Source organism: Thamnophis sirtalis, unplaced genomic scaffold (genome assembly GCF_051295495.1).
Source record: "Thamnophis sirtalis isolate CommonGarterSnake01/CBP01778 unplaced genomic scaffold, rThaSir2_p1.2 scaffold_4, whole genome shotgun sequence".
NCBI classification, from domain to species: domain Eukaryota; kingdom Metazoa; phylum Chordata; class Lepidosauria; order Squamata; family Natricidae; genus Thamnophis; species Thamnophis sirtalis.
In genome coordinates, this window is record NW_028261384.1 from 107,116,250 (window position 1) to 107,133,208 (window position 16,959).

General features: G+C 42.3%; 1 protein-coding gene across 1 annotated transcript; it reads right to left on the minus strand.

Annotated features, from left to right (window-relative positions):
* LOC148046041 (long-chain fatty acid transport protein 2-like) lies at positions 1-14,335 on the minus strand. The gene is made up of 5 exons (XM_087713697.1): positions 14,003-14,335; positions 11,846-12,044; positions 10,824-10,921; positions 2,614-2,744; positions 1-419 (listed from the first exon to the last, which is right to left on the minus strand). The coding sequence occupies exons 1-5, from the start codon at positions 14,088-14,090 to the stop codon at positions 243-245; spliced, it is 693 nt and encodes a 230-aa protein (XP_087569823.1). The 5' UTR covers positions 14,091-14,335; the 3' UTR covers positions 1-242.
* Positions 14,336-16,959: the final 2,624 nt, after the last annotated feature.

Genomic DNA, 16,959 nt, shown 5'->3' on the forward strand with positions numbered 1-16,959 from the left:
CACAGAAAGGCTCTTTATTAGGAAAAAGAAAAAGAATAAGAATAAAATTAACTTTTCTAAATGTTCTCAAGTTTGGTATGCAAGATACCTGTTCCAGGTATCTTTAATTTGCCAGATGCCTGGAAAATTAAAACAAATCATCCAAGATAATTATTCTACTCTTAGGCTACAGTCAAGAAACACCAAGCTATATTCCTGGGTTGCTATCCCACAAAAGAATGATGATGTGTTTGAAGTCCTTTTCAGAGTTTCCGCTTCTTCTCTGTGATAGAATGGTAGATCTCCAGAGTCAGTGGCACAAAGTTCTTTTCTGAATTGTCCAAGAAAAATAGGGGCTCTGTGATGACTGTAGGGTCAAATTCTTCCTTTACCATCCGGGTTTTGCACTGCTTGAAAGTCCCTGTGATATCTAAGGCTTCCTGTGGTGAAAAGGAGCAAATCAATCAATAATTCCATTGCTCTCCTAAAGCACACTAAAGATGGCAGAATTAAAAGCATAGGAAGAAGACACCATTACTGTAAAAGACATGCTGCACTTTTTCCAGAGTGCCCATCAGTTATATGGGGGTGAATGATGGAATGGATGAAGAGAATTTCATTTGCACCAGATTGGTGAATAAGATGGAATACGTTCATTTTACTATGCAGGCAGCAAGCATATCATCGTCATTAAAAAATAACCTTTTAAGTACAACATAAACTTTGATATTATTGTTCAGTTGGGGTCTAAAAGCTGATTTAGATTAGAAAATGATAGAATTTAATTATCTTTCCAACAAAACTGCTAATTTGATAGTAGCTATGCCACCTTACCGGTATATATACTTTGCCTCATTCAGGCACAATTTGCTGCAATAGAGTGAATTCCATCCAGTGGTGGGTTCCAGATCCCGTTGCAACCAGTATGCTGCAATGGGGCCCGGTATCCAACATGTGCACATGTGTAGTGCGTGTATGCATACTTATCGCCTGTGATGGTAAGTGGAGCATCGCACAGGCACCATACGCTCTGTACACATGCGCGAAAGCTCTCATTGGCTAAAATACAGGTAAGGAGGTTGGGCCCTCCAGAGCCGCATATAGGAATGGTGCCTGCTGCTCCAAGCAGGCACCAGTATGCCCGTACCCCACCACTGATTCCATCACTCAACTTGATAATTAATTAAACAAATATCAGCTTTATAAGGAGGCAGAGGAAGAGGCTGCCTTAGGCAGAAGAAGCTGGAAAATGCCAAGAGGCTGCTGGAGGAAACAGTAATGTGCCACATTGTTCTTGACAAATATAAGATGTGTGGACTTCAATTCCCAGAATTCCCCATTCAGCAATTCACAATTTTGGAAGTTGAAGTTCCCACATCTAGATGTCAAGTTTGAGAAACATGTATTAAACATGTATTGGAAAAGGATTAAAAAATTGAATAGAGGCAATAACAGGAGTCAAAATAGATTGGAAACCAGAAGTTTTTCTACTAGGAATAATGACTGCAAAATATAAAAAAGAAATCCAGTATTTCATTTTACATATAATTACGGCGATGAGAATTGCCTTCGCTCAGAAATGGAAAAATAAATTAATACCAAGCGAAGACGAAATAATAAGAAAGGTTATGGACTGTGCCGAAATTGACAAATTAACAAAAGAAATCCAGGGAAAAGAAGAAACAGAACATTACCAGATATGGGATAAATCGTATAGGTGGATGGAGCATTGAAAAAAGAAACAGAAGGCTTTATTTTGGCAGCTCAAGAACAAGCCTTAGCCACAAACTACATGAAGGCAAAAATTCAACATGTTACCACCAATAGCTTCTGTAATGAGAAAGACAAGACAGTTAACCACTTGATCAGTGGGTGCAGCAAAATTTCACAAACTGACTACCTACAACACTATGACCATGTTGCTAAGATCATTCACTGGAAATTGCGCCAAAAGTTTGGATTTGAGTACAGCAAAAACCCCATCAAGTTGAGAAGGTTTTAGAGAATGAGAAAGTCAAGATCTTGTGGGACTTCAGAATCCAGACTGACAGGCACTTGGCCACAACACACCTGACATAACAATAGTTGAAAAGAAAAAAGTATGGTTCATTGACATTGCAATACCTGGAGATGCATGAATTGAAGATAAACAGCAAGAAAAAATCACAAAGTACTGGGACTTGCAAATTGAAGTTGAGTGACTGTGGAAAAAGAAATCGTGTGTTGTCCCAATTGTAACTGGAGCCCTTGGAGCAATATCTAAAGGGCTACCTTGCTACTTGGAAATTTTAAATTTATCACACTTGAACATTCTGATTCCACAAAAAAACACCCTACTTGGAACAGCTTATATCGTCCGGCGTTACCTTAACAGTTCCTAGGTCCTTGGTTAGGGCTCGAGCTGTTGAGCTACCAACCAGCCCCAAAGGCTGTGAATCTCACCAAAGATTAACCAAATAATAACAATAATAATAAACAAAAGATAACGCAGATCCAACCAAGGCGGTAGCAGGATCAAAACCTCACTCACGAATTCTAGCTTTCTGTTTTTTGATTGTTATAAATCCCATCAAAGTTTATTTACATTATATCAACTTATCAGTAAAACAACAAGGGAACAGGGAAGAGTCTCACCTGGATGCGAATAAAGTGAGGTATAGCATAGTTCGGCAGGTAATTATTGGTGTGTTCATATAACTGCTTTCCATCAAAGGATTCTCCTTCCTTTAATCGTATTGCTGCCATCCCAATCTTTCCTTCATGCCCTAGAAAATATCAGAATGGTCAAATACCTCTTCAGAAAGTCTGTTGGCTTACCTGAATGGCTATTCTCTGTGTGCTGTGGGAGAATCCAAGCATGGGTTAAATTTAGCCTATTAGCCTTGAGACTGAGTTGAAAAAAGTCTTGGCCATGCCTCTCTGGAAGTCAGTTTTTTAATGGGATGCAGCTGTAAGAAAATGTTCAATATGATGGTAAGTATGTGTTGAAGATAGATCTGCCAAACACCCTGGAGCATCCGGACACAGGGCGGAATTGGATTCTCCCACAGCGCACAGAGAACAGCCATTCAGGTAAGTCAATGGACTTTCTCCTATGCGCTGCTTGGAGAATCCAAAATGGGATATACCCCAGCTAAGAATCACATGGGCGGGAAGAGTCCTGGTCCAGAATTCCGGAGACTGTGTGAACCCTTTTCAATACACATCACCCAAAGGATGCCTTTGGAGGAAGACTTTGTCCAGCAGGCTGCCCATAACCATAGAAAACACCCCTAGAGCAGCCGCTGCTGGAAGAATTGGAAGTGAGTTGGAAGCCGGACAAGAAGTTTTGCTCAGAGTTTGGTGGCGGCTGCAAGGACACCTGGCCCAGGGCATGGTGAGGCTGGGAGGCATGAGAGCTGGGGGTGGAGCAGGCGCTTGTGCAACCTCCCTGTCCAGCCTGGCAGATCTCCATGCATTGACCTAGGGGTTATCCCAAATGTGCCAAGCTGCGGGAGCTGGGGGGTGGGCAGAGTATCACATGGCTTGGCACCTTACGGATACTCCCTAGGTCAGTGAATGATGCTCTGCCCAGCTGGAGAGGAGGTTTGCTGGTTGGCTACTCGTGAGCATGGTCATCTCATGGCTGCTTCACCCCTGAGGCTGTGCCTGGCTCTTCAGGAGGCCGCTTGCAAGGGAGCAGCCACCTGGCAACTCCCCCCTCCAGCCAGGCAGAACACCACTCCCCAACCTAGCGGTATTCTGAAGGTGCCAAGCAAAATGAGTGCCTTTCTTCTGCCCCCTGGCTCTCACGTCTTGGTGCCTTTGGGATACCGCTAGGTCAGTGAGCGGCACTCTGCCTCACCAGAGGGGGGTTGTCCAGGGGGCTTATTTTCAGGATGGGGGCTTATGTTTTTGCCCACCCCAAAAAATGTGGCAAGGCTTTAGTTTCAGGACATGTTGTATTTTCGGGAAAACACAGTAGGCAATGGCTGAGATTGCTGCTCATAGGCCAAAGAGATGCAAGCTTTGATCCAACATCTGATGGTGGAAGAAGGGACCCTATGACCCATCGTGGCCAGCTGAAAGGAGAAGAAGAGGGACTCTGACTTCCGGAAAGATGCTATGCATTTAATGTAGCAGCAGAGAGCCCTCCAGACGTCCAGCAGGTGCCATTTCCATTGCAGTGGATGGGACAGTGTAGGACAAAAATTTTAAAGTATGACTTCTTGGCCACAATGGAAGCAGGAGTTGACTTTCAGGATGAACAAAGGGTCCAACCATAAAACAACTCTGTCTAAATGAAAAATGCAGAGCTCCTGTCTGACTAATAGGGCAGCTAGCTCTGACACTCTCCTTGCTGAGGTAATAGTGACGAAGAAGACTACCTTCAAGGTCAACAGCCGAAGACTGATGGCTCAATGGCTCAAATGGCAAAGAAGTGAGGCCTTGCAGAATGAGGGACAGGTCCCAAGTTGGATAATGATGGACTACAGGGTAGTAAGGTTCGAAGCACCCTTAAGGAAACTACAGGTCATGGGATGTTGAATGGAGGTATGTTCCTCCACTGACTCAAGAACCATGGACAACGCTGCAACCTGCCTCCACGGGGGGAAGGCACTAATCTTCCGCCCATGCCAACCTGGAGAAATTCAAGAACCGGTGGGACTGAAACCAACTATGGTTCTTTTTCTGTCTGTGGCATCACCTGTTGAAGGCCACCCATGTAGCATTGTATATTCTGCTGGTAGAAGGATGTCTGGCCATCTGAATAGTCCAAATAACCTTCCAGAGAAATTAGCCCATTTCAGGATGTCCCCTTCAAGTGCCAAATGGCTAATTGCAACCACTGGGACTTTGGATGTAAAAGGGCCCCCTGGCTAAGGATTATCCTGTTGTTGGGAATCTGCCATGGGCAAGAGATGGACAGATTGACAAGGTTGGCATACCATGTTCATCTGGGCCAGTCTGGGGCCACAAGAAGTACCTCTGCCTTTTCTGCTAGGATCTTCTGCACGACCCTCAGAATGAGCCGTAGAGGAGGAAAGACATATAGGAGTTCCCTAGGCCATGGGCAAAGAAGAGCGTTCATTCCGTGGGTTGGAAATCTGGAAAAAAATCTCAGGAGCTGAGTGTTCATTGAGTGGCCAAACAAGTCCATCGTTGGCCGGCCAAAGCGCCTGGAGAGCTCCTGGAACAAATCCGGGTGCAGTCACCATTCCAAATGGTCCATGGTCGATCTGTTCAGCTAGTCTGCTTGAACATTGGCCACCCTCTGATGGATAGGGTGTGAGTCTCTGCCCACTGACCCAGCCTGTCCTCCTTGATCCTGACTGATCTGGATTGAGTGCCCCCCCCTGGCAGTTGATGTGGGCCTTCGTGCCCATATTGTCAGTGAGGATGAGCATGTGGTGGCCTGTTACTAACAGTTGGAACTGTTGAACTGCTAGTCATACCGCTCAGAGCTCTAGCCAATTGATGTTTTAGGCGAGCTCCTGTTGGCTCCACCGCCCTTGGGCCACCCGATTCTGGGAGTGAGGTCCCCACTCAAAGAGTCTGGCGTCAGATGTGACTGTGACCCAGCTCCCTGAAGAGACAGCCCTTGTGAATGGCAGGGGATGTCCACCACTGCTGCAAGCGTAGGACCCATGTTGGAACTCATACCTGCAGGTTGGAACTGCCATCACCGGCTCATTGATACAGCAGCAGGAACCACTGAAGGGATGTCGAACATCGCCTCTGTAACTGGCCTATCATCAATTTGATGCTGAGGCATCGTTCCTGGGACAGGGAGACATCACACATGATTGTATTTATTATAGCTCCCAAATGTAGAAGACTGGTATAAGGGAGCAAATGACTCTTGTTGAAATTGACCATGAACCCGTGTTGTTGAAGAACCTGAATCGTGGTCTGGAAGTCCTGGTGCGCCTTCATTTTGACAAAATTAAAATGACATCAAGGTAGTATTGTAACCTCACTGGAACTGACCTGAGGTGCGCCACTACTGCCGCAAGCAACTTGGTGAAAGTCTTGGGTGCTGATGACAGGCCGAACAGCAGGACTCAGTACTGGTAGTGCAGCCAACAAAACAAAATCTCAGGAACCTCTGGTGAGATGATCTTATTGAAACATGGAAATAAGCTTCATTGATGTCTATAGATGTTAGTAGGTCCCCTTGATGGATGCATCCCAAGATGGCTTGAAGGGACTGCATCTTGAATCATTTGTACGCCAGATGGATGTTGAGCCTCTTTAAGTCTAGGATTGTTCATCACTACCACCACTGAGCTTTTGGGAACTAAGGCGAGGATTGAGTAAAAACCTAATCCCTCCTGGTCCAATGGAACTGGCTCGATGGCTCTGATATTCAACAGATGTTGGATCTTGATTTTCATGAGACCCCTATGATAAATTGTCTGGGAACTCTCCAGACCCACAGTCTGAAAAACCCAGGCATCTGACGTGGTCAACGCCCATTGGCTGGTGAAGTGTAGAAGCCGACTGTCAAAGGGAAGTATAAACTGAAGAGTCACTTATATTGACAGAAGGGCCTACTGCCCAATCCTCAAAAGGAATGCTGCTGATGGAACTGCTGCTGTCTACCTCTGTCTTGCAACCCTAATCTATCCTGGAATTGATCCGATCCCTGAGAATAGGGCTGGTGGTATGGCTGGTAATTGAAGGAATGTTCAAGAGGCTGAAAGGACTGCCTACGAAAATAAGGTTGAGATCTGTGATCCGCCCATCGGTGTAAAGTGGGCAGGAATTTGCACTTATCCTTATTCTCAGTCAATATGGGGTCTAGGGCATCCCCAAACAGCTTCCCCCCTTTGAAAGGAGTGGAAGCGAGGCACCACTTAGAGCACAAGTCTGACTGCCAGTGGCATAGCCACAACAGATGATGGGAAGAAACAATGGAAGCCAAGGCTCTGGAAGTGAACTTGGTCACATTGAGCATTGTATCCGAGGAATATTCCACGGCTGCCACCAGTTTGTTAATATCCTGGTGGAGACAAATGTCCTCTGACGAAATCCTGGCCTGCAATTGATGGAGCCATACTAAAGAAGTCCGATTAAAGAAAGACGCAGCCATAGTCGTGTAGATCACCCAGGTGGTAACCTGATGAGTCGTGTGGAAAGTCATCTCTGTTTTGTAATCATCCACCCGAAGCCCCTCTCACACCTCTGAAGGGATGATGGTGGGCGAAGCTAAGGCGGCGACAGGAGCGTTCACTGAGGGAACCTGGAGCAGACCTTCTAATTCTTGCCCTGATCCATAAAGCTTCCTATCTGTGTTGTTGTGGGGGAAGGACCCTGGTTGGGTGCATTGCCTCTGCATTACATTCAAAAAGAGTTTTGGAGAGGCAGTTCTTGCTCAGGAGCTAATTTGGAAAACAGACACTCAGTGGTGTCCAACCCTAGGGTGGCCCCAGTTGGAGCCTCCAATGTTTCCATGTTCACAGTGGCCTTGGCCTTGTACAAGAGGAACTTAAATAAGGCTGTGCGGAATAGGCCTGAGAATGAAGGCCTGTCGGGGGCCAAACCCTCATCTTCTGACAGCTCCTTCTCCCCTATCTCCTCATCTCCCAACAGCGAAACCTTGTTCTGTAAGGAACGTTGCGGAGAAGCTGAATCCCCAGCTAGACCTGATTGGGCCATAAGAGTGGTCCTTGGATGTAACACTTGTCCTCTACATTTGATCTGAGAAATGGCAATGGAAATTAGGTCCCTAAGCTCCTTTTGGAGAACCAGACTGTGACCATCCTCTGAATGGAGCCCTGCTGCAGTGGGGATGAAAGTAGCCTCAGGGGCAGAACGTGTTACCCTGAGAGGAGGGTCTAGACCTGCTGCTGATATGCAGGCTGGGAGATCAGGTCCTAGACCAACATCAGCCACAGAAAGCCCCTGGTGTCAGTCATTGTATGGTGATAAAGACATATAGGGGGAGAAAAAGCCCTTAAACCCGGGGATCCCCTTTCATCTACCAGTGAAGGGGGGAGGTTAGACTCTCTAACGGTGGCCCTGGAGGCCCGCGTTGGCAAGGCCCTGTGCCTCCCTTCCATTCCCCTATCAGCCACTGATCTCTCGAAGCAAGACTTAGACTTGCTGGCTTTGCTGGCTTTGGCCCTGGTGGAAGGGCCCCTTGTGGTGACCTACCAGTTCTTCAGCTGGAAGCCTCAGTGGAGGGTGATTGGCTGGGGGATGGCAGTGCTGTACCGCTACTACCTGAGATCAAGCAATCTGCCATCTTGGAGTGCTCAACAAACACTAGGCTGAAGGCAAACTCCGTGAAGACTGCTGCCAAAGGATAAGACTCTGCAAGGGCTGTAAACGTCCTTGGAAGTGCCACAGTACTCAGCATGGAAAGACCGAAGAAGGCTGCGATGAAACAGGTGGGAAAGCAACGCAGAAATTGCTGGGGAACTGTGGGTGAGCGGAAAAGGCACCTCGGACTCCAAACAGCTCCGCCAGGAATTGATCAGGTCTCTCGCTGCCAAGTTAACAGTAACGTCAGAAGCAAAGGGTGTGAATTGCCAGGCACACAATTTAAATCGTGGAAGCAATGAGCAAGGGAGAAATGTCATGCAGCAGCAGTGAACCGGCTCTCATCATGTTAGCAACTGCCTCCCTACCACCAATGGAGATTAGCCCAAAGGTCGGGCAAAGTTTCCAGCCACTTAAGCTTCACAACTCAAAAATCCTTAGGAGCTATAAAATCAGTCCAAATAAAAATGGTGGTGGCGGTTCTTTCCGGCGAGCCAGGAAAAAACCCGTGCACTCACTTGTGGCTAACCTGCGAATTCCCAACTCCATATATACAATGCCATAAATTCAATTGAAGAATCCAAGATGACTGCAAATCTAATTTTAATCTAATTTTAAACAGACTGAGTTGAAGAAAGTCTTGAATACATCTCGTTTTGACTAGACTGAGTTAAAAATCTGGCTTCTGGAGGACAAGAGAGATGTGGCCAAGACTTTTTTCAACTCAGTGTCGAGGCTAATAGGCTGAATTTAATCCATGCTTGGATTCTCCAAGCAGCACACAGGAAATAGACACAGGTTTGCACTGGAGGAATAGCAAGAGAAAAAGTGTTGGCTTAACCTTTTGCCTTCCAAATGTTTTTCTCATGTGAATTCCAGAACCCCTCATTAGGGAATTAGTAGTAGCCAATTCATTATAAAATGAAAAAATAAATACACAAAAACTTCACTCTGGTGTCATATAAAATAGTGCAAACTATAAAATAAGCATGTAAAATTGCATGGATATAATGGATAGCTATAAAAGTAAGCCAATTTGTTTATTCTACTGTACTACAGGAAGTCCTCAAGTTATGGCAATTTGTTTAGCAACTGTTTGAAGTTAAAAGAGCGTTGAATAAAGTGACTGGCTTTTTTAGAAAAAGAAAAAGAAAAGAGTGAATGTGAGCAAAACCTTTGGGAGATATGCCTGTCCTTAAAAAAAATCCAGACCTCAGAAAACAAAACAAAAAAAATATCTCTGCAAGAATCATTTGCCGGAATAATTTCTTTTGGCAGTGTGATTTTGGACCTTTTGTGGTATCTAGGCAGGGAGCTGAAGTGAAAGGAAGACTGTTGTCACTCAGAAGGCCTTCCTTTCTGTCCACACTGAGCTGTATTTGGGTGGGGGGGGAAAGAGGTTGATCTGTAAAATCTCACTGCCAGAAATTGTAATTATATAATGTTGGCAACTCCATTCCAAGTTTTCCGAAAGGTTGTTGTTGAGAAGCTAAAACTAAAATACAGCCCATGGACTGCAAATTCAATATATCTGTTCTAAGAATTTAATACCTGCTCTAATATAATATACCTGTTCTAATACGAATTGTGTAGGATAACAACTACCATCCAGTAAGTATAACCCCATTTGATTGGGAAAAAATCTTACATAAAATTCAAGTTAGTATCAATGTTTCAATAACTAAATTACCCCAAATTAATATTTAACTGATTTGTCCATGTAAAAAGCTGGTTCAAATGTTTTCTTTATAAATCTTGACGCAATTGTAAAGGACAATATCTAAACTGATCATTCTGTTCAAATATGATTTTTAGCAAAACTAATTGCAAAAATAACACACACACACACGCACACGCACGCACGCCCACACCACCTCAAATGTTCTCTAAAATCTGGCTACCAAATACAACCCTGCATTTTTATTTTCTTGCAACTACTATGAATTATAATAAAATGTAAAACAACAGAAAAAGATTGGTAACAATGCTTAAAGTAGCAACCTCTATTTCTGTCTCCCTTTGAAAATAAAAACAAGAACCAAGACATCAAACTTTGAAATCTTATCAGGTGTTGGTATATTTAAATACACCACCCCAGAAACATAGATATTCAATAACCATGTAAATCATTCATAATTATTCTGCCAAAATGTAACATCCATACAGTCTCCTTTCTGAATATTTTTATCTTTACACCTTTAAACTTGTATCCTTCATGCCCAGGAAATCTATTCTATAGCCCACTACTGCCACCACCATCCCAAAAATCTGCCTTATTCAGGCAGTTGGTTAATTTTTTTTTGGTAGACATAAAGTTAATGTTATTAAATTATGCTCTAATTTTTAGCTTCAGTTTTTAAGTAGTCAGCATTTTACAACAAATTACTTTTTTTACTAGCATATGTTATAAACCATTTCAAAAATACTTGAATTCACTATTATTATTAAAGAAAACAACACCTTATCCAATATTTGCAATGGGGGCAATGTCCCTAAGAATTGTGACTGATAGGTCATGCAATGCCTGTTAGGATTCTGGGCATTATTCTTTTACAGACACTAAACATAGACTTCTTAAATAATACATTTCAATCTACCTGGCACAGACACTCCATATACATTTGCTTCTTGAATAAATTCCAGCATAACAAGAATTGTCTCAACTTCTGTAGTAGCCACATTCTCTCCTTTCCATCTATAACAAGTGAAAAAGAAGTTATTAACCACCATTTGTTCATTTATAACTGAATTCCCCCCCCCAAAAAAAAACTTTATTACTAAAGCATGATTGTATACCTTAGATGAAGCCCTTTCTGTGTTCCCTCATAATACCGCCCCCTATTTATAGCAGATTGAAACTGGAGACCTTCTGTTTCACAAGTTATTTCTTGATGTATTTTCCCTGTTTGAAATGCTATTATATTTCTTTGTCTTTCTAAATCTGGATACCACATTGACCTGAAGTTTGGTTTTTGGAAGCTTTTTGCTTATTTCTCACTAAAATTCTGCATGGGTATAGCATACATACATGTGCACACAAAATAAAATGAAAGGGTGGAAGGAAGGAAGGAAAGAAGGAAGGAAGGAAGGAAGGAATATATAATGTGACTCTGTACAGTTAGTGTTCTCACATCATATTCAGATATATGGAATGCAGTCAAAAGATTGCCCATTGCTGACTTTGGAATGCAGGTTCTGCAGTCAAAAGATTGCCCATTGCTGTCTTTAGCTGCTCCTAATTCCTAGGCAAAACACACACTGGCCAGTTAGAATAGAAGTTTTAATATATTGCAGAATAAAAAAGTAGCAGACAGTCAGCACTTCTTATTTGCCCAAAAGAGGTGAAACGGTCAGTTTTAGAGTCTAGAAGTTAAGACACCAGGCCAAAAATCAGGAGTCCATACATTGTAAACCTGCCTTAACTATGAAAGTCATCTGGGTCACTTTAAGCCAACCATTCTCTTTCAGTCCAATCCTCCTCATGGGGTTTTTTTTGGGGGGGGGGAGGAAAAGGAAGATGTTTTAGGTATGTCCGCCATCTTGATTTATTTATAAAAATGCTAAAAAGGTGGGAGCAAGCAGGGAATGGATATCAGCTTTTAGTATCCATGGGACTCACCGGAAAGTATCTCCTACTCGGTCCTGGAAGTATATAAATCCATCGTGGTCTTGCATCATGAGGTCACCGCTATTAAAATACCTGTCTCCTTTCTCTAGGACATCCTGGAGAATCTTCTTCCTTGTTTTCTGATAATCTCCTGCATAGCCATAGAATGGAGTCCTCTCAGTGATCTTGCCTACTAGCAAACCTGTTTCACCTGCAATTAGGAATCAATTAATCAATTAATATTCATTCTCGAGCAAGCACTTTATTTCCACTTATTTCCCTTTGGATTTTCCAGAAAACATTCTTTTTTTTTTAATTAAAAAAAACAATTAAAGATTTATTTTTTTATTTAATTTGGTAAGTTAATAAAAACAACTTTGCCATATTAATTCGACCTATAATATATGTATGTGAAAAATGTTTCTAATTCTCAAAAGTAATAAATTACATTCAAGCAATTGCTTTTATGTGGAGAAAAGCATAGTTCTAGAAAAGTGAACTTAATGTAGCCTTCTTGTACGAAACTTTTTTCTAATTGATTGATGCAACCCTTTCTATTGAAAGGATAGCTCTTACTTGATTCCCTTTGTTAAACTCATGAATTCTAAACCTCTTCAATTTACGACCAAGGTTGAGCCCAAATATTTCTGCTGCTAAGTGAGAGATTTGATAAAATATTTTGCCTCATTTTACAACCTTTCTTGCCACACTTGTTAAATGAATCATTGCAGTGGTAAAAGCAATAATACTCAGCCCTCACAAAGGAGACAAAAGGGCTGCCCTATATTTTTTGCTCTCTGCCCCAACCGTAGTGGAGGAAAAAATCCACAAGGATCATTTATTTTTCAGTGAACAGAGGCATGAAAAATAAAAGAGCAATAGAGACATTATAAACATATTCAATTCTTTTAAATCCATCCAGGTTAGTAGTCACCACATGAGTCATATTAACGAATGAATAGTGTACAATTGGAGTGGGGGGACTGAACTACACTTGATCTTTTGTGGGGATCAAGAAAACAAAATAAGACAATTTATTATACATTTTAATAGCATCTTTATTTCCCATACATTTAATAGTTCTATATTTTCACACGGAAAGACTTGAGATTACGGCCAAGTGAACTTATGTGCTGCATAGGTGGGAAAATTAGGATACATTCTAATGTGCACAACTGGCCTGGGGCTTTTGTATTAAAAACCCAAGCTCAAAAGTAATGCTAGTTCCAAACACATTGCTAAAAAGCAGCCAAGGCTTTGCTGGATGATCAGTCTTTCTGTCACTTAAGTCACTTTCTGTCATTTAAGATTTGGTAGCACCTTTTCTAATTGTGAGTTTAACTCACTTCATTGGATGCACAGAGCATCCTGGGAAATTAAAACGCTCTGACATCACTTGTCCTTGTTTTGGCTTATGTCTATTAATTGTTTTGCACAAAGTTTACCTGTTTATTTTATGTAGAACCCACAAGGTAAACTCAGACATCAGTTTCCTTCTGACTTTCGCCATCTCAGTCTAACATAACCAATTTCTACAATATCAGTCTTCATATGCAAAAAAAAGATATGGTAATGATCTGGGATGTTTTGGTTGTTGCAGCTATTGAAAATCAACTCGATGTGCACAGAGTTGTTTATATATTTGCAATGCTTGTAGAGAACTTATGACAAATCAAAACACTCCCTGTCTAAGTCAATAATTGAGCACAGATTCAGCTGATCATTGCCTGATTAGCAACAAGGGCTTCTCTCTCCACCGCTTAAATCCACAATATGTAAATTCCATTTTTCCTCCATAAAAGAAGAAACTGAGTTTTGTAAATTTATCATCTGTAATCTCCAGAATACCATATTTTAATCTCTTTTCCCAGGCATGAAATGCAGCCTTCGTGTTGATATCCCAAGAGCTGGGAGGTAGAATGAGTCAGATTTCTCCAGATGTTTCACATAACCACTCCCATGAAACTGAACTTGCAACTCATTCACTGCTGTGATCAAGTGACTGTTCTGGGGAAAACTCATATGTGGCATGGAGACAATCAAAGATTTAACCCTCAAAGATCTGACCACTGGCACAGAGAGGAGAACCTGTTTCATCATTGGAAGTAGCCCATAACTTTGCTTTTGTAAAGTCAAATTCATTGCCAAATATAAATTTTAGTAACATACCTGGGGCCACCGGGACACAGTATCCTTTTTCATTCCTCACAACCTCATTCTGGTCAATATCATATTGAATTAGTTCAAATTTTGTCATCTTCTGCAGCAGAATAGACAGAAATTGGTAAGAGCCACAAGACAGAAATTCTAAGCAACTTCAGCAGTAGGTCACAAAGAACCCCACAACTCTTAGGGTGCCCCTTGAACAAATGTTTCCAATTTGATGCCTGCTAAATGATAGGATAATTATATTCTGTACTTTTATCCAAAAATTAAAATTAATATAGGTGGGTAACAGGGATCAAATAGAGACCTGAGATATAGTCCTTATCACATCATCCTTCCTGACACTCAGACAAAATTGGACCTTCAAACACTCTCAAAAGCTTTGAAGAGAGAGCATTTGGAGCTAGAGTTTGTCTATAGCACTGTGCAACTTCATCTGAACTCAATACAAGGGTGGTCTGGAATGAGAGCTGGTTTGTCCACTGATAGTCTTTTGAAATTTTGTAGCAGTGAAAAACATTGTTTAGTTTTCTGGTGTACAAGGATCAGAGAACAAGAGATTTGTACCACCTGCTGCTGATCAATAAATTTGAAGCCTTTTTTCTTTTTTCATTTTTATGGATGACATAGATCAAGGATCCGCAAGACAACCATTTTACTACACCAACAGAACAATTCATTTGCCCCCCTCCCCACATGTATATATTGGCCAGATGATGTCACTATCATCTAGTACATTGTCCAATTGTATATCCTCTTCCACCATAATCTTTCCCTGCCACCTAAGATTGCAGGGGGGGGGGTGTTCCTCAGAAATTTGCCCATCTCTCTGATTACTTGAAAATGCAAATATACCTCATCTCACTCCTCCCTGTAATATTGGTGATAATCTTTTATGAAATTTTTGGAGGCATGATAACTTTCTGCCGTCTAAGCTTTTGCAGGATTTTGTATGTTCTCATATATTTTTTTTGTGATAATGTTGAAAGGTCTGAACAATATATTTTTTTACCGTAGTCCCACAGATTACTTTAGTTGTTCTCCACACAGCGATGGAGAACAGAGCTAGAAATCAAGTTAGCGGAGGGTTGTGGCTGCCCTGGGTATGGGGGGTGGGGATGGGGTCTCAAAGTAGACAAATAAAAAGAAGGGAAGAGAGCAAGGAAGGAAAAAGAGGGGAAGAAAGAAGAAAGAAAGGAGAATGAAGAGGAAAGGAAAAAAAGAAGAAAAGGGGAAAAGGAAGGAAAGAAGAAGCTAATAATGAGAGGGAGTGAGGGTTTGAGATAAGTTCTGCCTTAGCACAGCCACTAACAGCCCTGCCTTTTGCCATCCCTTGTCCCCTCCTCCTGACCTCTCCTGGTGGTTTCCCATCCTATCACTGAGGATGCTGTGGTTACAAAGCCGGGTCTCCTCACAAGGAGAGGGAGTAGGCCTCCCTCTGACCCACATACTTTGCCCTCCCGTACACACCAAGAGCAACCTGGCCAAGGAGAGCGAACACAGCAGCAGTGGGAACTGCCAATGCCCACCATGGCCATAGCCACCACAGCCAGGGCCGCCGCAGCCACACCCACCCGGGCCCCTGAAGTCGATCACAATCCTGATGCAGTCTAGAGTGTCTAATACATTAACCACTTTCTGGGATATTTTTACGGCATTAAGAGTTTGCTTTCCATTAAGCAACTGCTATGTAAACATTTTAGACAAAGTCATAACTGACAAAAATCAGATTACTTTTATCTTTATCCCACCAGATCTTTCAAGAAAGTGTATTTGGAGAATAAGCAATTTTTGGCTGAATCTAAGGCATCCAAGATGGAGTATTTTCCTTGACTAGGCAAAGCATGTTTTCCCCCAAAGATGGGTTTACATTGTTTCCTATATCTTGTGAAACTGTGATACTATCAGGAAAAGAAAAAAAAAGAAGATCCTCATTCAGAAGATTGAATTAATTTCCATCTTCTACTTTCCTTCTAAAGCAGGGCTGTCAAACTCCCATGGGCTGGATGCATCATGTCACGATCACCACCGCTTCCGCCTATTGCAGCCACCGTTTGCCGCCAGCGATAGATGGCGGCAGCAATTGGTGGCAGTGGTGATAGGTGGTGGTGATAGGCAGCAGTAGCAGCCCCCACCAGCTGGAATGGACCTAAAATGGGACATGCAGAGTATGTCTGGGTGTGCAGAGGCTAACAATAGAGCATGCAGAGTCCAAACACGGGGCATGTAGAGGTCGAAAATGGGATGCACGGAAGTGACGAAAGGCAGTGGCAATGGGCAGCACCGATCCTCATAGCCTGGAACAGTTGATCGGCAGTATTCTGGGAGGCCGATCCAACTGCCAATCAGCTGCTCATGCTAAATCAGACTGCAATAATGTGCTGAAGCTGACCAGGCTGTTTACTGTTTTGCTGCAAGGATGCTAGCCAGATGAATACCAATGGATGCTGGGAGGCAGATTGTTTTATTGTTGTTGTTTTCCTCACCAAAAGGTAGGTGCATCTTGGGATCCAGTGCATCTTACTGTGCAAAAAATATGATATGTTTTTGGAAAACAACTGGCTAACCCGATCTGAAGGGTTTCAAACTAAACTAAAGGGTGGAGTAATAAGGTCATTGATGAGTAATACAGTGGCAAGTAATAAACTGAACACAAAACAAAACAATTGGAAAGTGATTAGATTAATAAAGGGGCAAAGGAAAAAGGAAATTGAACTTAGGGAGACTATCCAATTGTCTCAAATAACTCTATACAAAAGAACAAAGTACTCTATAGGTAACAAGCAAAACGAGCTGAGTGTCATAAGGCACAAAATCAAATATGATATAACAAGGATCACAGAAATATGATGGATAAATTCCAGTGGTAGAACATTTGATTTTATGGTTACACTTCCTGATGGTAACATATGGGTTAAAATAACCTAATAGAGGGGGTAGCTTACTTGAAATCTGCTATA

Excerpts from the sequence above, each read along its gene's own strand:
- LOC148046041 (XM_087713697.1), bottom strand. The coding sequence starts at position 14,090 with ATGACAAAATTTGAACTAATTCAATATGATATTGACCAGAATGAGGTT. Across the intron at positions 10,922-11,845 it reads CGAGTAGGAGATACTTTCCG|ATGGAAAGGAGAGAATGTGG; the intron begins GTGAGTCCCATG and ends CACTTGTTATAG. Across the intron at positions 2,745-10,823 it reads ATATGGAGTGTCTGTGCCAG|GGCATGAAGGAAAGATTGGG; the intron begins GTAGATTGAAAT and ends GATATTTTCTAG.